At 38.1% G+C, this 19,229-nt stretch overlaps 1 protein-coding gene across 1 annotated transcript in view; it reads left to right on the top strand.

Moving 5' to 3' along the window:
* Positions 1-19,229, top strand: part of prkcaa (protein kinase C, alpha, a) — a 163,027-nt gene that overhangs the window by 56,246 nt on the left and 87,552 nt on the right. The window contains exon 3 of the mRNA XM_039655426.2: positions 502-584. Within this exon, the coding sequence (XP_039511360.2) occupies positions 502-584 (83 nt within the window). The remainder of the gene's footprint in view (positions 1-501; positions 585-19,229) is intronic.

Genomic DNA, 19,229 nt, shown 5'->3' on the forward strand with positions numbered 1-19,229 from the left:
CTTTCGTAAGATGCTGTTGTAGAATCATGTGAAGAATTCCAGCATATGCTTTTTTGTCATTGGTTGTTGTGTTAAATCTTACGCAGAGACAATAGTGCTCTATTCTGATTGACTATTGTGAAGCCCCTTTCTTTTTTTTTGATTGGGCAGGCTCGACTAAGAACTCCAGAGGAGACGTGCTTGATTGCTGCCGGTTCCATAGTGAGAGCGGCGGCCAGATACATGTTAGGCACTACAGGCATATTAAATATAGTATAAATATTTGTTTCCGCGTGAGAAATACAATGTGTGGCGAGAGTGCATGACAAAAGACTGAAATGAGTGACTGTCACTCTCAATGCTTGACACTTGAGAGCCCTGCATTTTGGTCTGCTAATTCACATACTCAAACCAGGAAGAGTAAGATAACCTAGTTGGCTTGAACACTTTGCTTTTACCAGTGATTTACCTGTGTGTGATATTTGCAAATGTAACACACCTCCATCTTTCTCTCTCTGTCAGTGTGCTGTTTTGTGGTCCATAAACGTTGCCACGAATTTGTCACATTCTCATGCCCTGGAGCTGATAAAGGACCAGACACCGATGTGAGTATGCAAATACACACATACACACACACACACACACACACACGTGGTTATGTTACCTGTAATGTTTCTCTTTCACATTTGAAAACTTTACATGAACTAGACCTATGACACAGGTACTTTGTGTGTCACCTTTAGCTTGATAGAAAGATGCTTATCTACAAATTACATGATTGCACATAAAATACATCAAATACTTTAAATATTTCAAACGTGCACTACGTAGTTTAGCCAATCACAACACACCGACCCAACTAACCAATCTGAGCCCATTGCCTGTTTCTGAGGGAGTGGTTTCATAGTCAACCGGTCGTTCAAATGACAGAGGAGACAGCAAAAAAAAAAAAAGTAGTAAAAAATGACCCCCTTATTATGCAGAGACCACTATAAGTAAACCATTCATAGGTGAGTTGGGAGTGGGACTGTTTTTTTTTTTTTAATGACTGACTGGGGGTGTTTTAAGAAAGAAAGTTTTAAAAGCAATGTTTATTTTTGCAGTTATGTGCAGTGGTTCAGAAATTACATACTTCAGCTCTTAACCAACATGTTAACCAAATGTTTTAACATTAATTCCTTTACTACTGTTATTCAAAATTGAGCAGTGTGCTAAAATTGTCTCATTTGATTCGATACATTTATAAATTCACTCTAAATTAATTGCTCTAGTCAATATATAGTTTAGTGTATTGTTCCACCTACAGTACCACAACACTACTGGTAGATTATATTTCATAATTTTGCACAAAATGTTTTATAATATTTAATGTTGCACCTTGCACTATATATAATATATGTATATAAATCAAATTTTGTCTGCCTTCGAAGCTGCAGACAAATTATCACTCTTAACAATAACAAACATTCTAACGTGACCATAAAAACTGTATGCGTATTTTTAAGTAGTGTGTGACTCTCTGTAACTCTCTTGTCATGTGGTGTAGTGTTGGAGTAACCAGAGATTATGTCAGAATGTCATTCAAGCTTCTCAGACACTCCTTTTTATAGAGCACAGCATGAGAGACTGTCATACAGAAGCCGTGGAATAATTCTCAGTAAGAACTGTTCACAGAATCTGTGTATAGAATCTATGTTTAATAAGGCACTAAGCCTAAAGTCTAAACTAAGATTGCGAAGGGCAACACACAAACACACACACACACACACACAGTCTTCTTCATTGTGATTAGCTGAAACTGCACAAGTAATAACATCTTTGTGTTACTGACCTTGAGAGCTCTGCATTTCATCTGTAAATGAATACCTAGTTCCTGAGAGGGTTCAGACAAGTTCACATGTCTTGAGTAAAGAGCTTTAATTGGTTGAGAATTTCTGTTGTGTACAAAGTGTAAACAGAACAAGCTTGTTAATATTTTAGAGGCTTATTCTCCTATTGACTGGCATATAATCAAAGCTAAATGCTGTGTTTGCTTGCTAGATTAATGCTCCTCAATAATGGTACTCTGATTGGGATTTCTAACTGAGACTGCAGGGGTTTATGGTGATCCACGTAGACTGAACTCTGCACTCTGTAATTATTTCTGTAAAATGTATGATTAAATGTATGTTTAGAAAAAGGAGTTTTTTATTTTACATAAAGGATGCTGCCCCTTTATGGGTAGCTGACAATTTAAGATCACATGACCAGTCAGGTCTTGCATTCTGCGAGTTACTACTTCCACTACTACTTTACCAAACATGTTTACATTAAGGTGCTTTACATTTTAAATGTACATACTTTACATTTAAATGTTAAACAATGGCTTTAAAAAAACAATCTCAAAATAGATAATAAATATCTATTTTTAATCTTTTACCATATGCCAGTGGTAATATAAAGTTATATTACCAGTGGTAATATAAAGTGCAGTAGGCTAATTTTTCTAACGTTAGTGTTTTTGGAGCAATTGAATGCCTTCAAACAAAAGCTACCAGAGGAATCGTCAAAAAAAAGTAAAGGCCAGTTTTAAAGTTTTACAAAAATAAACCATGTATTGTTCTTGAATTATTTAAAGAAAAAACGACATACTAAAAACGGCAGCCTAATCTCAGGAGCGGCTTTGAGTACGCTCATGGCGTTTAAAAAATGCGGTTCTCTACGGTGGCCGAGAGAGCTCACCGCGCTGCAACCTGATGAAGACAAATGCAAATACAAAAAAATGTGTGCAACTATAAAAACGCGTGCAAATACAAAAAAACATCCGCAAATTAAGAATAACATCTTCATCAGTTCCACAACACACGTGTACTCCAAGTACTCACAACACAACCAAATACAAAAACACGCTTCAAATAACACGGTCCACAACGGAAATGTTTCCGGGGAACCAAATAAGTGACGGACCCGACTGGAACCACAGGACGTGCTTACAGCAAAAAACCTTTATTGACAAGAAGTCAAAGCCTATATTTTTTTTATAAATAAACTATACTATTAAAATAATATTGTATATATAAATAATATTATACTATTATATTTTTTATAGTTCGTCTATACTCCTTGCTTACTCAAAATTCGACTTTGTTTTATTTAATTTCTTTTGACTTTTCCCCCGCAAAACACCGAGATTCAAATTATTATGACATACGACTTGTGTACAATATACAACATGTGTTAACAATATGTTCAATGTCATCACAATACAAATGAGAAAAGAACAATGATCTGAAAACTAAACTAAATAAATAAAAAAAAGATCTAGAAGAACATGAAGGCAAGATATTAATCTATACATCAGTTACACTATAGAAATAGTTTCATTTTATGTTTAAATTTTCATAAGAAAAGTTTCCTAAAAATGTTAGGTAATGTATGGCACTGACATACAGATATATAAATGGATATTTTAACAGATTTTTATAAAGTAAAAATAAATAATTTATTTGCAACCGTTTGTTATGTTAATCATTTTCTGTCGTCAGAACAGCTATACAGCTGATGGACAAAGTGCTGCATTGTCATAGGAACATCTAAGGTAAAAATAATTACATTACGTTGTCTGTTGTTGCTCCCTTCATCAAGTTCCAAACGGCTACATAAATGACACACTAGGTGTCATGCTCACGCCAAATTCCCACTTGAAGAGCTTTGCCGTCTGCCCTTTGAAGGGAGTAGGGCATAGGGAAGCTCACGAGCAATAAGCAAGTCCCAGTCGGGTCCGTCACTTATTTGGTTCCCTGGAAATATTTCCGTTGTGGACCGTGTTATTTGCAGCGCGTTTCTGTATTCCGGTGCGGAGCGTGTCTCATAAACATAAACTCAGCGTATAGCCTAAGTATCCTACTCCACAGACCTGAAACGTATATCTATATTGAAATGTCAACTTGTAAACAGAACAATTCAAAACAAAACTAAACCAAAAAGATTGATTCAGTTTTCTCATTCCTAGCGTCATTGAAAGCACCCAATTTATTTTCACTGACTGCGAGATAGGCCTATTTTAACTTTTGGATAATAAAATGTTCTGCTATAAAAGTTTAGATTATATTTAAAGCAATATTCTATTTAAAATGTAGGTTTTAAAATGTACGTTTTTTTCTTTGGCTAAATGTCCCTTTGTGCCACCTGGTGGTCATTTTGCAACCGACTTTGAAATACGGCTGGTTTATACCGCGGCACTTGCCGCGGCGGTAAGTGTCATTCTGGTTGATCACCTACTGTACCTTGCAACCACTTGTGACAGATTCTGTGTTTTTCAAAATAGCATTAAAATGCATAGTAAATGAGGTGGTAGGTTAAAAATCGTTTCACAGATGAATTGCGATTCTATCTTCTTGTCACAAACACACACAGGGGACAGAGGATCCAAACGCAGTAGTCTTTTAATAGGGTAATCCAAATCGTAGTCTTCCAGACAGGGGTCAAAAACCAAATAATCATACCAAACACGAGAAACAAAACAAGAACAAGCTAGAACATACGTTAGAAGTGGTGTGACATAACAACAACTCCGTACACATACTAACACAGACAGGGAATATATACACAGATCTAACAAGACTAACAATGAACAGCTGGGAACAATGATTATGGGGAACAGCTGAGTGAAATGAACTGATGAGTGACAGACAGAATGCTGGGAAATGAAGTCAAAAGTGAAGGACACAGTAAAAACGAGGACCTCTAGTGACAAACAAGGGAAACACAACCAGACATTGTGACATAACTCCCCCTCTACGGAGCGGCTACCAGACGCTCCACGACATAATACAACACACCACAAGAATTCAGGAGGGAGGTGGAACGGTGGAGGATCAGGGGGAGGTATGGTGGGCCAGGTCCATGAAGGGAGACAGGAACAAGGGGTGAGGGCAAAACAGAGAGTCTACCGGGCATACAGGGTGAAACAGAGTGTCCATCGGGCGGCCAGGGCGATACAGAGAGGCCATGGGGTGGCCAGGGCGAAATAGAGAGTCCATCGGGCGGCCAGGATGAAATAGAGAGTCCATCGGGCGGCCAGGGTGAAACAGAGAGTCCATCGGGCGGCCAGGACGAAACAGAGAGTCCATCGGGCGGCCAGGGCGAAACAGAGAGTCCATCGGGCATCCAGGGCGAAACAGAAAGTCCATCGGGCGGCCAGGGCGAAACAGAGAGTCCATCGGGCATCCAGGGCGAAACAGAGAGTCCATTGGGCAGCCAGGGGGGCGATACAGAGAGGCCATGGGGTGGCCAGGGCGAAATAGAGAGTCCATTGGGCGGCCAGGATGAAATAGAGAGTCCATCGGGCGGCCAGGGTGAAACAGAGAGTACATCGGGCGACCAGGACGAAACAGAGAGTCCATCGGGCGGCCAGGGCGAAACAGAGAGTCCATCGGGCATCCAGGGCGAAACAGAGAGTCCATCGGGCGGCCAGGGCGAAACAGAGAGTCCATCGGGCATCCAGGGCGAAACAGAGAGTCCATTGGGCAGCCAGGGTGAAACAGAGAGTCAAGTAAAGTCAAGTCATATTTATTTATATAGCGCTTTTTACAATACAGATTGTATCAAAGCAGCTTCAAAGTGATAACATGAAAATAATACAACACAGATCAAAAATATTGTTGAATATTAAATGTCCCCAACTAAGTAAGCCAAAAGCCAAGGCAACAGTGGCAAGAAACCAAAACTTCATCAGGTGATTGAATGGAGAAAAAAACCTTGGGAGAACCCAGGCTCAGTCGGGGGCCAGTTCTCCTCTGGCCAACGAAGGAACAGTGATTACAAAACAAATTGGATCGAAACATCAGAGAGTCCATCAGGCGGCCAGGGCGGTGAAGGCCCCTCGGGCGGCCAGGGCGGTGAAGACCCATCGGGCGGCCAGGGCGGTGAAGACCCCTCGGGCGGCCAGGGCGGTGAAGACCCCTCGGGCGGCCAGGGCGGTGAAGACCCCTAGGGCAGCCAGGGCGGAGAAGACCCCTCGGGCGGCCAGGGCGGTGAAGAACCCTTGGGCGGCCAGGGCGGAGCAGACCAGCCGGCCAGGGCGGTGAAGACCCCTAGGGCGGCCAGGGCAGCTTACAGACCAGACACCGGCTCAGAAAAAGGCGCTGGAACAGGCACTGGAACAGGCACTTCTGCCAGTTCACCTCGATTCACAAATTTCAAAAATCGAGTGCTATTTAAATTTATTGATGCGTAGAGTGTTTTTAATCACAAAAAGCCACAAATAAGGAATCAACGCAGTGCTCGGATGATGCTGCATCTCAGATGCATGCAATCGCAAATTCAGTTCTCTTCAAAAGCTTTTGTATCCTCATTATAAATCAATTGGTATTTAACAGTGAAGACTCAGACAATTTATATTCCATACAGTGAAGACTGTGTCTTTTCTTTTACATTTGATTATTTAATTTCTGTATTTCGTAAGACATGGCAAATAAACCTAGGCTACTGTACCAGTAACAAATCGTTGCAGGATGTTTTCATTCACTTTAGAGCTATATTACACTAGCCTAGAAATCTAGACGCACCCTAGCGGCAGCAAAAATTATTTTGCAGCAAAGTGTGGTCTAGCAACTCTCCATAGATGTTTTAGCTGGAAAACCCCAACTCTGGTAGGGCCAATCACATCGTGTATAGAGTCGGTGGGCGGGCTTAACATAATGACGAAAGAGTTGAGACGGTCAGAAAGCAAGCTCGTACATATTCGGTTTTAAGTCGTTCATCCTCGGATGCGGTCGGCGCCAAAAACTGTGGCGAAACGATCAACTTGTCATGCCGCGCTCGTGCTGTGGCGTCGAGTATAAAGGCTTTACTCCATGTCAGCGCGCGCTCTGATCGGTATAGGTGCACGAACCTCTCCCGAATCATCTCCTGCACTCCGAAGCACCACTACTCCGGCTCCGTTTCCCTCGTAAGCTGATATTAGTATTTAAACATTCTCTATATTATTTTTTAATGACACACTGTCTCTTTCTCTCTCATACACACACACACACACATACTGTCTCTTTCTCTCTCACATGTAGACTAGTAATAATCTCTTTAGACTTTTAATGATTAGTGTTTTATTTTTAAAGTTTGTGGGTCGTGTAAAAACAAAAAAAATCCCTTATTTTGGGGATGGATTCCAGGAAATCTCCCTTATTTTCAATGTTGACAGCTGAACTGGAGTGGATACGGTAAAAGTTTAAAATAAATACACTTGCTCCGCTGAGTACGTCACCTTCTTCGTTGCTCTGATTGGCTTTAGAGCTATCCAATTGCGTTTAGAGAGAATTTGAAAGACAACCGTTTATCCCGCCCCTCGGATTGAGCCCTGCCAATGAGTTTCATGCCAGGCTAATATTACACAACATGAAAGGTCATTTTCAAAAATCCAGAATAGTGGCACTTCAACAAAGATTTATAAATACTGGAACGAATGTTTTGTTTATTGTTGGTTCAAGTTAGTTAATACATAAAGTAATGCTAACTAATAGAACCTTATTGTAAAATGTTACCAAAAAGTGTCAAATAGAATAATTTTGACTAATTTGATTTCTTCAGTGATACTCTCAGTGCAGTAAAACACATCCCATCATTTAAAATCCATTCCAAAGAATTCAGCATTTTCTCCCACAATTAGTGCATGAATTTTGCGCAGGTTGTGTGTTCATTAGGTTTACTAATGGCTTCTGTGAGGAATTCTCCTCCTGCCTGTTGTGTTTTGGTGTATTTGTGGTTACTTTCTTCTGGCAGCTGCTTCTGCTTTCATTGCCCTCTGGACCAGTGTTGTCCATAAGACCTCTCTCTATCTCTGTGTGCTTGTGTGTGTTTAGCAGGTTTTTTTTTTCCTTATAGAAAATCTCCATGCCTCTCATTGATTCCATTACAAATCCATTAGCTTCCTCAGCCCTCTGGAGGCCTGATCTTTAGGATGTCCTTAATACTGAGCATCAATAACTACACAGGCTCAAACAGGCTTTTTTTTTCTCTCCGGGCCATGAACCTTCCTTAATTTGAGGAGAAAAAAAAAAACAACAACAACATTGCAGGATATTAATAATGCTTTATTTGCAATGTTTGTAAAATATATATATATACTGTATATATATATATATATATATATATATATATATATATATATTGATTTCAAAATATTCAGATAGCCTATATTGAAAATAATATGTTGGCCATTGCTCTGCTTTGCTGGTTTAAGAGCTTAGCGTTTATCGTTATATTTTGACTCTTATGTTTTTATTATTATTACTTGCATTAATTAATTTACAAGTTGCATTCACTATGCAGACTGATTTGTTAATGTTTAAATGCTCATGGAGTAGGCTTGTGATGGAAAGCACATATGTTACACTTCACTTCCCACCTTTACACTGCTTTGATAAGCATTGTGGTAGAAATAAATAAATAAATTAATAATAATAATAATAATAATATGGGCTGGGCGTGATTAATCGACGATCGATTATTGATCATTAAGAATTTCGTCGATCACGTTAATTTGTTATGGATTATCATTAAACTAATGCTGCTGCGTTGCGTAGTGTGAGTGGAAAGTGAACGTGTTCTCCGGGCTGGTCATGTTAGCGCGGAGATACCTGTGCATCCCGTTACCGTCAATCCCCCTCATCAGAGCGGTATTTATCAGCGGCTGGACTGAAGCATTTGTTTACACTCGGCGCGTCCGCACGAGCGTGAAGAAGGTGCACGCGGGAAAATCAGGCGAGCGCGTCAAGTGTAAACACCTCGCCCGTTTGGGGAGGTGCGCGGCGCGCGCAGTCTGCAGAGACTCGCGCTCATCGAGCCAGGCGAAAGTGTAAACAAGGCTTGACGGTCACCATGCAGGTTGCGGTCGCGACTGACCCCAGATCATGTCATCAACATGTTTATCTTTCTCAATAAAATCAGTAGACTGGAGCAGAAGTTGTAGCAGTGAGTTATTTTTTATGAGGCTTTAAGTAGCCTAGCCTAATTGATTGTTAGATAGGATAATCCCTCTCACCCTTTATCGACTCTGTGCCTTGGATAGTTGAGTTAATGTTACATTTTGACAAAACCTGTCAGATATAAATATTATTATGTTTTTGGTTAAGTTATTTATTTATTTATTATTTTGGAACAAACGAGGGTCTCACGAGGGCCAACTCGCAGCTGCAGGTTCAGTTGCGTTAGAGAACCGCCGCGCATATCTTCAAATTTAGCCTAACTGAACGCCCAGTTTAACTGCCACAAGTTGATTATCTTGTAATAAAGATCTAATCGAAGAAAAACACGCAGTATTTTCGTATTTTCATTGCATTTTTAATTTAAAAAAAGTTAAATAAACAATAAATTTGAATATAAAAATATTAATGATTAATCGATAGTCGATCGTTAATTCTTCCGACGATCAACTAAGAAAATTTAATCGAATGCCCATCCAGAGTTTACTTGTTTCACCAGAGACTACATAAACAAGAAAGTACATTACAGAGAAATTAAACAGAAAAGTGCATACACAATATATAAAATAAAAGGTACTCTTCAGTATCATGCTTGTTTTATATTTATCTGCAATAGTTTAATATATTTAAAAGTAAAGTTTACATCATCTCACTCACTGAATTATTAATATTTTTAATTAATAAAATAATGTACAAATGAATTAAAATGATTGATGTAAATACTAAAATTAAAACTGTAATCATTAAAAACTTTAAAAACTTTGTAAAAAAAAATCTGAATTCTTATTTTGCACTGTATGACATGAGTTACAGTCTGTTGTCCCAAATACCACCTGGTGGATATTATGTGAAGCACAACAAATAAATATATTTTTTAATTCAAAGAAATGCCTGTGGGTTTCTGTGACAAACATTTTAAGGCCCTATCTATATAAACAGAATAAAATGATTTACTTAAATTAAAGGTGGATAGTTGTGGGTGAGTGTGTTGTGTTGAGAAATGATTTGCAGATAGTCAGTGGACAGTGCTAAGAGGAAAATGTGTGAACAGTTTGCAGGTATATGAAGTGTTGTAAGTGACTGTCGCAGAGGAGGAAGAGGACAGGAATTGATAATTTTTATTATAGCTGGATTTTTTTTTTTACTTGAACCCTTTCTTTTCAGTAGAAATATTGCTTTGAGCTATTGGGGCTGGAAGATGTTGCATATGCTTATCTAGAGGTGAGAAGACAGATATTATCAATACAGGAAGGTAAAGCAGAGCAGAAAGTATGGCCCTGTTCCAAATAGCATATTCATATGCACTTAAAAGGATACCCCAAAATGAAAATTCTGTCAGTAATTACTCGCCCTCATGTTGTTCCAACCCCGAAAAACCTTTGTTCATCTTCAGAACACAAATTAAGATATTTTTGATTAAATTTGAGAGCTGGATCACTCCTCCATAGGCTTCTAAGGGATTGAAACTTGCCGGCCCAAAAGTTATTAAAGACATTGTTAAAATAGTCCAAGTGACTACAGTGACTACGAGAATACTTTTTGTGTGCAAAAAAACAAACAAAAATAACAAATTTATACAACTGTTAATTTCCTTCTCTGTTGGCCTTGAGTTAGTTCACATAGTCGTACAACCAGGGGCCTATACCATGAAGCCAGTTTAGGTGGCTAGCCAGCTATGTTTCAGTTTAGTTTGTGCCAACCCTGGGTTTTAGGTACCATGAAAGTTGTTTGGCTTTTAGCAGTGTTCATTGCCATAGTAACTTACACTCCACAGCTAACCTGGTCCGAGGCAGGTTATGTTCCAGGTAAGAGGTTGCAAACCGAACTTGGACCAATCAGCTGTGAGCAAAGTGGCACATGTGTGACGTGATAAAGTTACTCCACAGCAAATGATTTAAAAAAAACAAAATCATGGCTTTTAGTAAATAAATTTGTATGATTTATAAATTATTTCTGTAATTATTATACCCTAAAACGATCTCACAAGTACAATTTCAGTTCATCAATTATTATTACACAGATTTTAAATGAATACGTACAGTATATAAAGGTAATATAAATATGATTTAGAATCAATAAATGAAGCTATAAAATGACTACATGTGAGCTTAAATGTTCAATTCTCTCTATATCTTTACCAACTGTATGAACTAACTTCACTTTTACTTGCACTGATATACAGTAGCGAGACTTTCTTTTAGTTGTCCTCTTTCATAGACAGCTATTTTCTTCTTGCTGTGTAAATTTGTTTAAATTCTTAATATTTTAATACTTTTATTTAAAAAATGAATTACGCTACTTCTCTCGTGAGAAATTTATTTCAATGAGTTTTGAAAGAGTTTCACTCTTTCTTAGCATGTGATTGGCTGTTTGCTACTGATGTCACACCTAAACTCCTAAACTCAGGATCAAAGCCTGAGTTGACAGAGAAAGTTGAAGATCAGCATCATGGTACCAACAAAGCCTGGCTGGATTGGTTTGGTTTTGTCAACTCGAAACTAATCCTGCAACCCTGAGTTTGTTCAACTACCATCATGGTACAGGCCCCAGAAGCACTGCACAGTTGCACTATGTGAACTAACTCTAGGCCAACAGAGAAGGACATGAATGACTGATATTTTGGCATTTTTTTGATTGTCGATATTGACAAATTTATTGTGCTGTTTGGCTGACGTGGCGGAATTCTGAACTTTTATTTTGACAGCACGTCGGAGCTCACATTCTTCATCCTTATTGTTTCTATCTCAGTTTAATAAATTAGACAGAAGTAGAATGTACGTATATGAAAACATAGTTTGGTTTTTTTCTATTCTTACTAATAGAAAAGCAAAGACTATAACACTTCCATACCGTCAGTCTTCAGCAAATATATATTAATGACAGACTGACAATAAGTACATCTACATACCTTAATATTTTTATTTTTTAAAAATAAAAATAAAATCTTTGTAATGATACTTTGTAATTTTATCAAAGATTTCCTTCTCTCCACTGTAAGCAAATAATATCAGGTGAGATACAAACAACCCAAAGCAAACTTCCTGTTTCTGTCTGCTAGCATGCAAATTACAGTTCTTGAAATTTGAGACCAGGTCGCAGTCAAAGAGAATATTTCTCGGTTTGACATTTTATGTGATTTTGTTCACAAGCATGTTTGATTTCCCAAGTTTGCAATATTTGTATATTGGTAAAGAGAGAGAAAGTGGTGTGCCAGAACAGATCCTTTGAGCACTGCCCTACTCTGATTACCACAGAAGTGACCAGAGGAGCTGTCCTGACAAGTATTTGAACCAGTAAATCTTCTTAACCGTTCATGGTGAGACCATGAATTTCCCTATTAAATCACAAGCCCGCCACTTTTTTGAATACTTGCACAAATTCAAATGCAAGTCAACTCTGAATCAATTGAAAAACTGTAGCTTTATCATACTCCAAAGTTCACTGTAGAATTGTTTTGTTGTGGCTGTGAATGTGAGCTTTGGAAATGGCCCAGACCATTGTAGCACATTGGTGTGACACCCCCTAGTTATCTTGGAAAAAAAATAAAAAAGAAATAAAAGAAAAAAAGGTAATTGGGCCCATAAATACATAGATAATAAACATAGATAGATATGACAAGTGTGGTACCTGCCTGCTCAAAGTAGCACCAGAAACAACTGGTCAGACAAAAGAAAGGAATAATGGTGTAAGGAACTTAAAATACAGAAAATGTGAGAAGATTAGAGACTTAGTGTAAAGCGTGAGATATGAACAAAGTATGAATAAACATAGCTAGAGTAAGTTGATACCGCCTGCTAAGAGTTGACTTTTAAAAGATCAGGCTGAGCCAAACCAAATTCTACATTCACATTTATCTGTTTGACTGATGACAAGCTTATGACAACGAACATATTATGTTAAAAATTCTCCAAAATGTGTTGGTCAAAAACCTTGCAACTCATTTGAGCTTGATTTTGGTAAAATGTTAATAATATAATTATTCATCCAAGTGTCATATATTAAGCTTCAATATCATCTTTGATAATGTGGTGTTTAATTTTTCTTTTTTTTAAATACAGTGTATTTTTCTTTCAATTTCCTGAAAATTATAGCACTTTTGGAAATACTGTACAAGGTTTCTGCCCTACAGCAAATAGGAGGTCTAAAAGAAAGAAGATTGAGAACCACTTGTTTAAGCCCATTAAATAAAAGGCCTTAATATATCCACATTTTTGTATCTCCATCTGTTTAGATTTTTTCTTAATATGTTTACACATTGACACATCTTATTCACATCTTATTAAGTATGCAGACGATACTGCTTTGTTGAGTCTACTGTATGATGATGAGGAGGATCATGGGCCAGTTCTTGACTATTTCTTAAATTGGTGTGAAAAGTCAAGCCTCCTTCTAAACACCACAAAAACAAAAGAAATGTCCATTGATTTTAGAATGACACAATCATCAAATTTAACTTTTATTAACGGGGAGGCTATACAATCGGTTACAAATTATAAATATCTTGGCATAGTGATTGACCATAAGCTTAAATGGCATCTGTGGTCTGACCTCATCAGTACTAAGACTCAACAAAGAATGTACTTTTTAAAGAAATTGTCATCTTTTAATGTTCACAACAAAATGCTTCAGATGTTTTATTCTTCTTTTATTGAAAGTGTGTTGGCCTTCTGCATCATCTGCTGGTTTGGAAATGCTACTGAGGCACAGAAGAAGTCTGTAAGGAAAACAGTAACACTGGCCAGTAAACTATTAGGGATCACGTTACCAAGTGTGGAATGCATTTACAGGGAAAGAGTAATGAACAAGGCAAAAACCATTGTGGGAGACAAGAGGCACCCTCTTGCCTCTTCATTCGAACTACTGCCTTCTAGGCGACGGTACTGCCTCCCTCTATTCACTAAAAATAGATCAAAGTCATCATTTGTGCCTCAAGCAATTAAGCTTTTAAATAGCTAAGTTACATAGGTATAGGATACTCAGCTGGTCTGGTATTGCTTAAATCAAATAGGTAGTTAATAAGTGTAGGGTATGTGGAATTATGGGCTAAGTGTAGTAGTATGTGTCTTTGTATTTTTTCTTTTATTTATTTATTTTTGTGTGTGTGTATGATGTATGTCGTATGTATGTTGAAATGCCTACTTGATTGCTATGCAAACAAATTTCCTCACGAGGACAAATAAATGTACTTACTTACTTACTTACTTACTTACTTGACACATAATAAATAAATTAGGAACATTTTTACTTAAGTAATATTTTATTACAACATTTTTATCTTTACTCAAGTACGTTGTCCACCAATTGTCTGACACATACGAATTTGTCTTGGAAAAAAAAAAGAGAGAGATTACATTCTCTTTTTGCATGCTATTTTACCTACCTTTTAAGATATTGTGGTAAGGTATTTACATCGCTTTTAATTAAAACCATCTGTGTTTGGTCAATTCATTTTCTTCTATTTGAAGTTATTTTTCTCTGTTCTGTCTGGAATCCTGAACAGGATTTTTGAGACCAACAGCTCTTCAAGCTATAATGACTTCTTTCAGGATGTGGCCTTATTTGAGTGAGATTTGATTGGCTTTTACCATGGGAGCTAGGAGATGCATCATGATGGGTTACTAACAGCAGGAAGTGATTGGTTGGTAGGTGCGGCTGTTAGTGGTGAATGGGTTCCATCTACCAAATGTCAGGACTTAGAAGAAGAGGCTTGAGTGGTGGCAGCTGGGAGTCGCTTTTGCACACTTTATAACCCCAGAGTGATTCTGGCAATGAAGTCTGACATCATACATTCATTACACCAAAGCTAGGATTTTGTATTAATTGGTATAAGGATATAAGGAATAATATTACCTAAACTGGTATTTCAAAACCTCTGGCCTTTCATTGTGTTCCTTTCGATTTCTTTCTCACAAACAGGCAGATTAATGGCATAATAATACACTGACTGGTGTTTATTTGTTCATTGTTTCTCCCTAATAACTCAGTTTATCTGTTTTAGGGGCTTATTGCATATACCATTGAGTGCATGTTGTCTTGGCATTATTTATATCAATTCATTGTGATCCATGTAGTGCATTTTCTTAAGTGTTATACATAACAATTTTTACATAACACTGTTTAGATTATTTTGTATATAAATACAGCTTTGCACTCTTTACTGTCAAAGAGGAAGGTTTATGTTTTATCCACAAGTTTCCTACGCCCCATGAGGCCTTGCGTCAAAAGTGGGCGTGTCTTCCGGTTTGAGGTAAACAAAGCGCGACTTGACATACTTAACACTCGTTCATTCAACAGTTGACAGTCATTCAAGTTATAGCGATCCAAACTAGCTAACGATGTGGGAACACAACCTCAATGAAATTAAAAAGAAATAACAGTACCTTTACCCTCCGAAGTTACTTGGTTGGGAAAATTATAATAACATTATTAATAATCAATACTCATCAAGGCATGTTGACAGACAGTTGTGTGAGCTGACAAACAATTAAAATAAAAAAACACACACTTAGTCATTGTGCTTTGGAGTTTATTCAAAATTATAAATGAATGTGCTACTTCAATACATTAACTGGCACATTTGGTATTCTGTCAACACAGGCTTTGATCCTGAGTTTAGGTGTAACATCAGTAGCGAACAGCCAAACACATGCTTATAGATTTTATAATATTAAGAATTTAAACAAATGTACACAGGAAGATTCGTCGTCTTTTAGGAGGTGATGGAAACTAACGTTACAGTCGTTGGCAGGATCACTCTGATTTCGTTTTCGGCTTATGTTCAAAACAATCACGTTTAAGCCACTGAATTAGTTTAGTCCGGTTATACATACAACCGCGAACAGCACATGTTGTCCCTGAGCTCCGTAATGACATCTCTCATAAAGATTTGCGTCTTTAAATAGTAAAATAATTCTAAGAAAAACAGCTAGCCTCTTTGCTAACTACATTGGAATGCTACTTCCGCCGCCTTACCGGAAGTTTCACCCACTTTATTTTTTACAGGAGCGCCTCTCGGAAACTTGTGGATAGTTTAGTGACTTTTCAATCAAGTCTGCAATAACTAACGTATAAATAGTGTGATGTGGTCTTTATGTCTTGGGTTGCCAGTGTTGGGCTGTCAATTTGCCTTCTCAGAATAAATGAATGAAGCAATGAAAAATGTGAATAAATAAACACTTCACTGAGGTGTGTGAATAAATCAGAATATTCTGTGAATAAACAATGATACTTTACTGAATAGTGTAATATGTAAGTAGATATCTGGGAAATGTAAATCACCTGAAATCGTTGTGGGCCCCCCATGGCTGTGGATCTCTGGAAATATTTTCCTGCTTAACCCCTAACAGCCCCGAGCAAAAGGATGCATAGCAAATTCTGAACGATTTCAGAATGCACTGTAAGTTACATTGTGAAATTGCATGGCCCCTTTATCTATTCACACACATTGGGGCTCAGAATGAACAAATAGTTACTATAAGATGTAAAAGCCCAGTATCACCGTTTGACTGAACTCATAGAACATTCTCCCTTATATCACAGGCTACAGCTGTAGCTGCGACTATATTTAGAACCCTTTTCCACACTCACACACACACATATACATATTCTTCCCTGGCTTGTAATGTCTCTGCCTGTACCACCTACCGTGCATCAAGCAGTGTCTGTCTCACACACACACACCCTTTGTGTGTGTGTGTGTGTGTGTGTGTGTGTGTGTGTGTGTTTTTGTGCACATAAACACAAAGATATTAATAGTATTTTCAACTGCGATGCACAAGCACACATCCAAACATGTATAATTGCACGCACGCACACACACACACACACACACACAGATTATGAGGAGATATCCACTGCAGTAGGAACTGAAGTCAGGATTATGGATTATTATAACTGCCACACCTTGAGTGATGCATTAATAATAAACCACAGAGGATGGTGGGAATGGGCTAATTAGCACAAGCCTCAAATGAAAGGACCCCCCCCCCCCCACACACACACACACACACACACACCACCACCACCACTTTGATCTAAAATATATGCCACTATCACATTATACTCTGTGCTATCATCAAATCTCAGCCACACCAACATCAGTCAATATATTTGCATATTACAATAACCATTTCCCATCTTTAAATATGTATTTCTGTTTAATGTCCCTACAAATGAGTGTACTCTATGTAGGGAGTGAGATAGTGATGTTTTATCTGGTCTGGGAGCCTTGATTAAAGGTAAAAAAAAAAAAAACATAAATTGATTGTATTTTGTATAAGTTCTCAAATTTCAAAAAGCACCCAGACAGTTTAGGAAGTGGCAGTTGAGTGTCCACAAGCAATGGGGGAGAATAAAAGTTGATCTAAAATGCAACTAAAAAAAGCCAGTCAACAATTTTATAACAGCTATTAATTTAAAGGGGGGTTGACTGATTTTTTTCTTTGCATGATTGTGTTTATGGGGTGCAACATAACATGTATTCGTGGTTTTTCTTTTTTAAAAAGTCTTATTTTTCATAAACTTCACCTTTATTGTCAGCCGCGCTCTCCTCTGTCCTCGAGCGAGCGGTTGACTTCCTGATTCTATGAAACCACTCCCTCAGAAACAGGCAGTGGGCTCAGATTGGTTAGTTTGGGCCGGTGTGTTGTGATTGGCTAAACTGTCGCTCACGTTGTCCGGAAGGTTAACGCCCATTACCTTTACGGGTGAAACGTGCATGTCATGAGCTCCTGTCCAGGTGTAAATAAGGTAAATAATAGTGTCGAACTGCAATATCAGATTGAGGCAGAATCAGACCGAGAAAGCCGCGATGAAGAGAGTCAAGCAGAAACTCACCACACACGGCTCTTACTAAACGTTTCTGAATGATAATTTGCTAAATTTTTTTAACTTTATACACGTTTGTTTTACACAATAGCATTTGACTGGCAACAATAGCAACTGACTAGCTACTAAACAGTATTAGCATTAGTTTACATTCTTGATCAAATCAAAAATAACGTCATAAAACATATATACATGAAAAATACATTTACAACATTAGTACTTATACAAAATTCAGATCCATAATGTTTGTACGCGTTTGTCGTAGACACAAAATAGCATAACTAGTAGCCTAGTGGCTATAAAGCCAGCACTGGCATTTGAAACGTCTGGAATTGTACATGCAAATACATTTAAAATGATTAAGTCTTAGCCTACTTATAGGTTGTGGCTCAACAACTGCTGCCTCTGGTTTTAAAGTTGGAACTGCTTCATGTTTTAGTAACAGTTTATTGTTGAATCCGGCATTGAACTCGTGGAGATTCTGGAAGCTGTCTTCCGTAAATTGCTCAGCACAGAGAGCTAGATTACGACCGTCATTTTCAGGAACATAATCAAACATAAATTGTATCCATTGTTGAGGAAGTAGAGCGTCCGTGGGAAGCCTGAACACAAAAGACCTGACAGCTGGGTGAACACAACACACTCGACGAGCCACAAAAATATGGTCATGCCCTTTTCTGCATATTCCGGAGGGAGGGTTGATGCAAATGTATGGGTTAGTGACGTGTAAAACCCATCTGTAGTCCCAATCGAGTCATTTTTGTAGGCAATATACTTCCTGATTTTTAAAAGACGGTATCTCTGCTTACACTAAACTTTCAGCGTTGCAACTTTGCAGATACTGTTCATGCACCAACAGCAACATTACACACTATTTAAAATGAAAAAAGTGAAATCGCTATCAACCCACCTTTAATAATTAACTTGTTTATAACAAATACAAAGCTAAGAACTGTGTCATGTTTAGTGACAAGGTTAGATGATAATATTAGCTCTTTTAATGGATATGCGCTATGTTACAGAGTCTACGATGGAAAATACTTACCTTTCTTCTTTATTCAGTTGTGATGTTTCATGCAGATCCAGTACATTTTTGTTTTCTATGGGGGACAAATACCCCACTCCGCCATGCTAAAAGGAATGCATGCCATATTTGCTCTGACAAAGCATTCAAAATAATGACTCATGGCCTAACTGTTATCGGCATGTTGTTCGTCTTGCCTTTTTCTTAAGGGCTTGAGCATTCAGCGTGCCCTGTGCCGTCTGCTACTGCAAGAACAGTTGAAGACCAAAACACTCATAATGCACAAGGGTAGTTGAGCTGCGCATGGTGACTAACCATGATTAAAGCCGGTGCTCGGCCAGACGATGTCCACCCTGGTGGTTCAGGAGCTCCCCCTGGCTAAACATTGGTGCGAGACTTCATCAAAGTTCGCTTTCTTGATGCGCCCATCTCACGAGGTA

Source organism: Pimephales promelas, chromosome 8 (assembly GCF_988280905.1).
Source record: "Pimephales promelas chromosome 8, fPimPro1.hap1.1, whole genome shotgun sequence".
Taxonomy (NCBI): domain Eukaryota; kingdom Metazoa; phylum Chordata; class Actinopteri; order Cypriniformes; family Leuciscidae; genus Pimephales; species Pimephales promelas.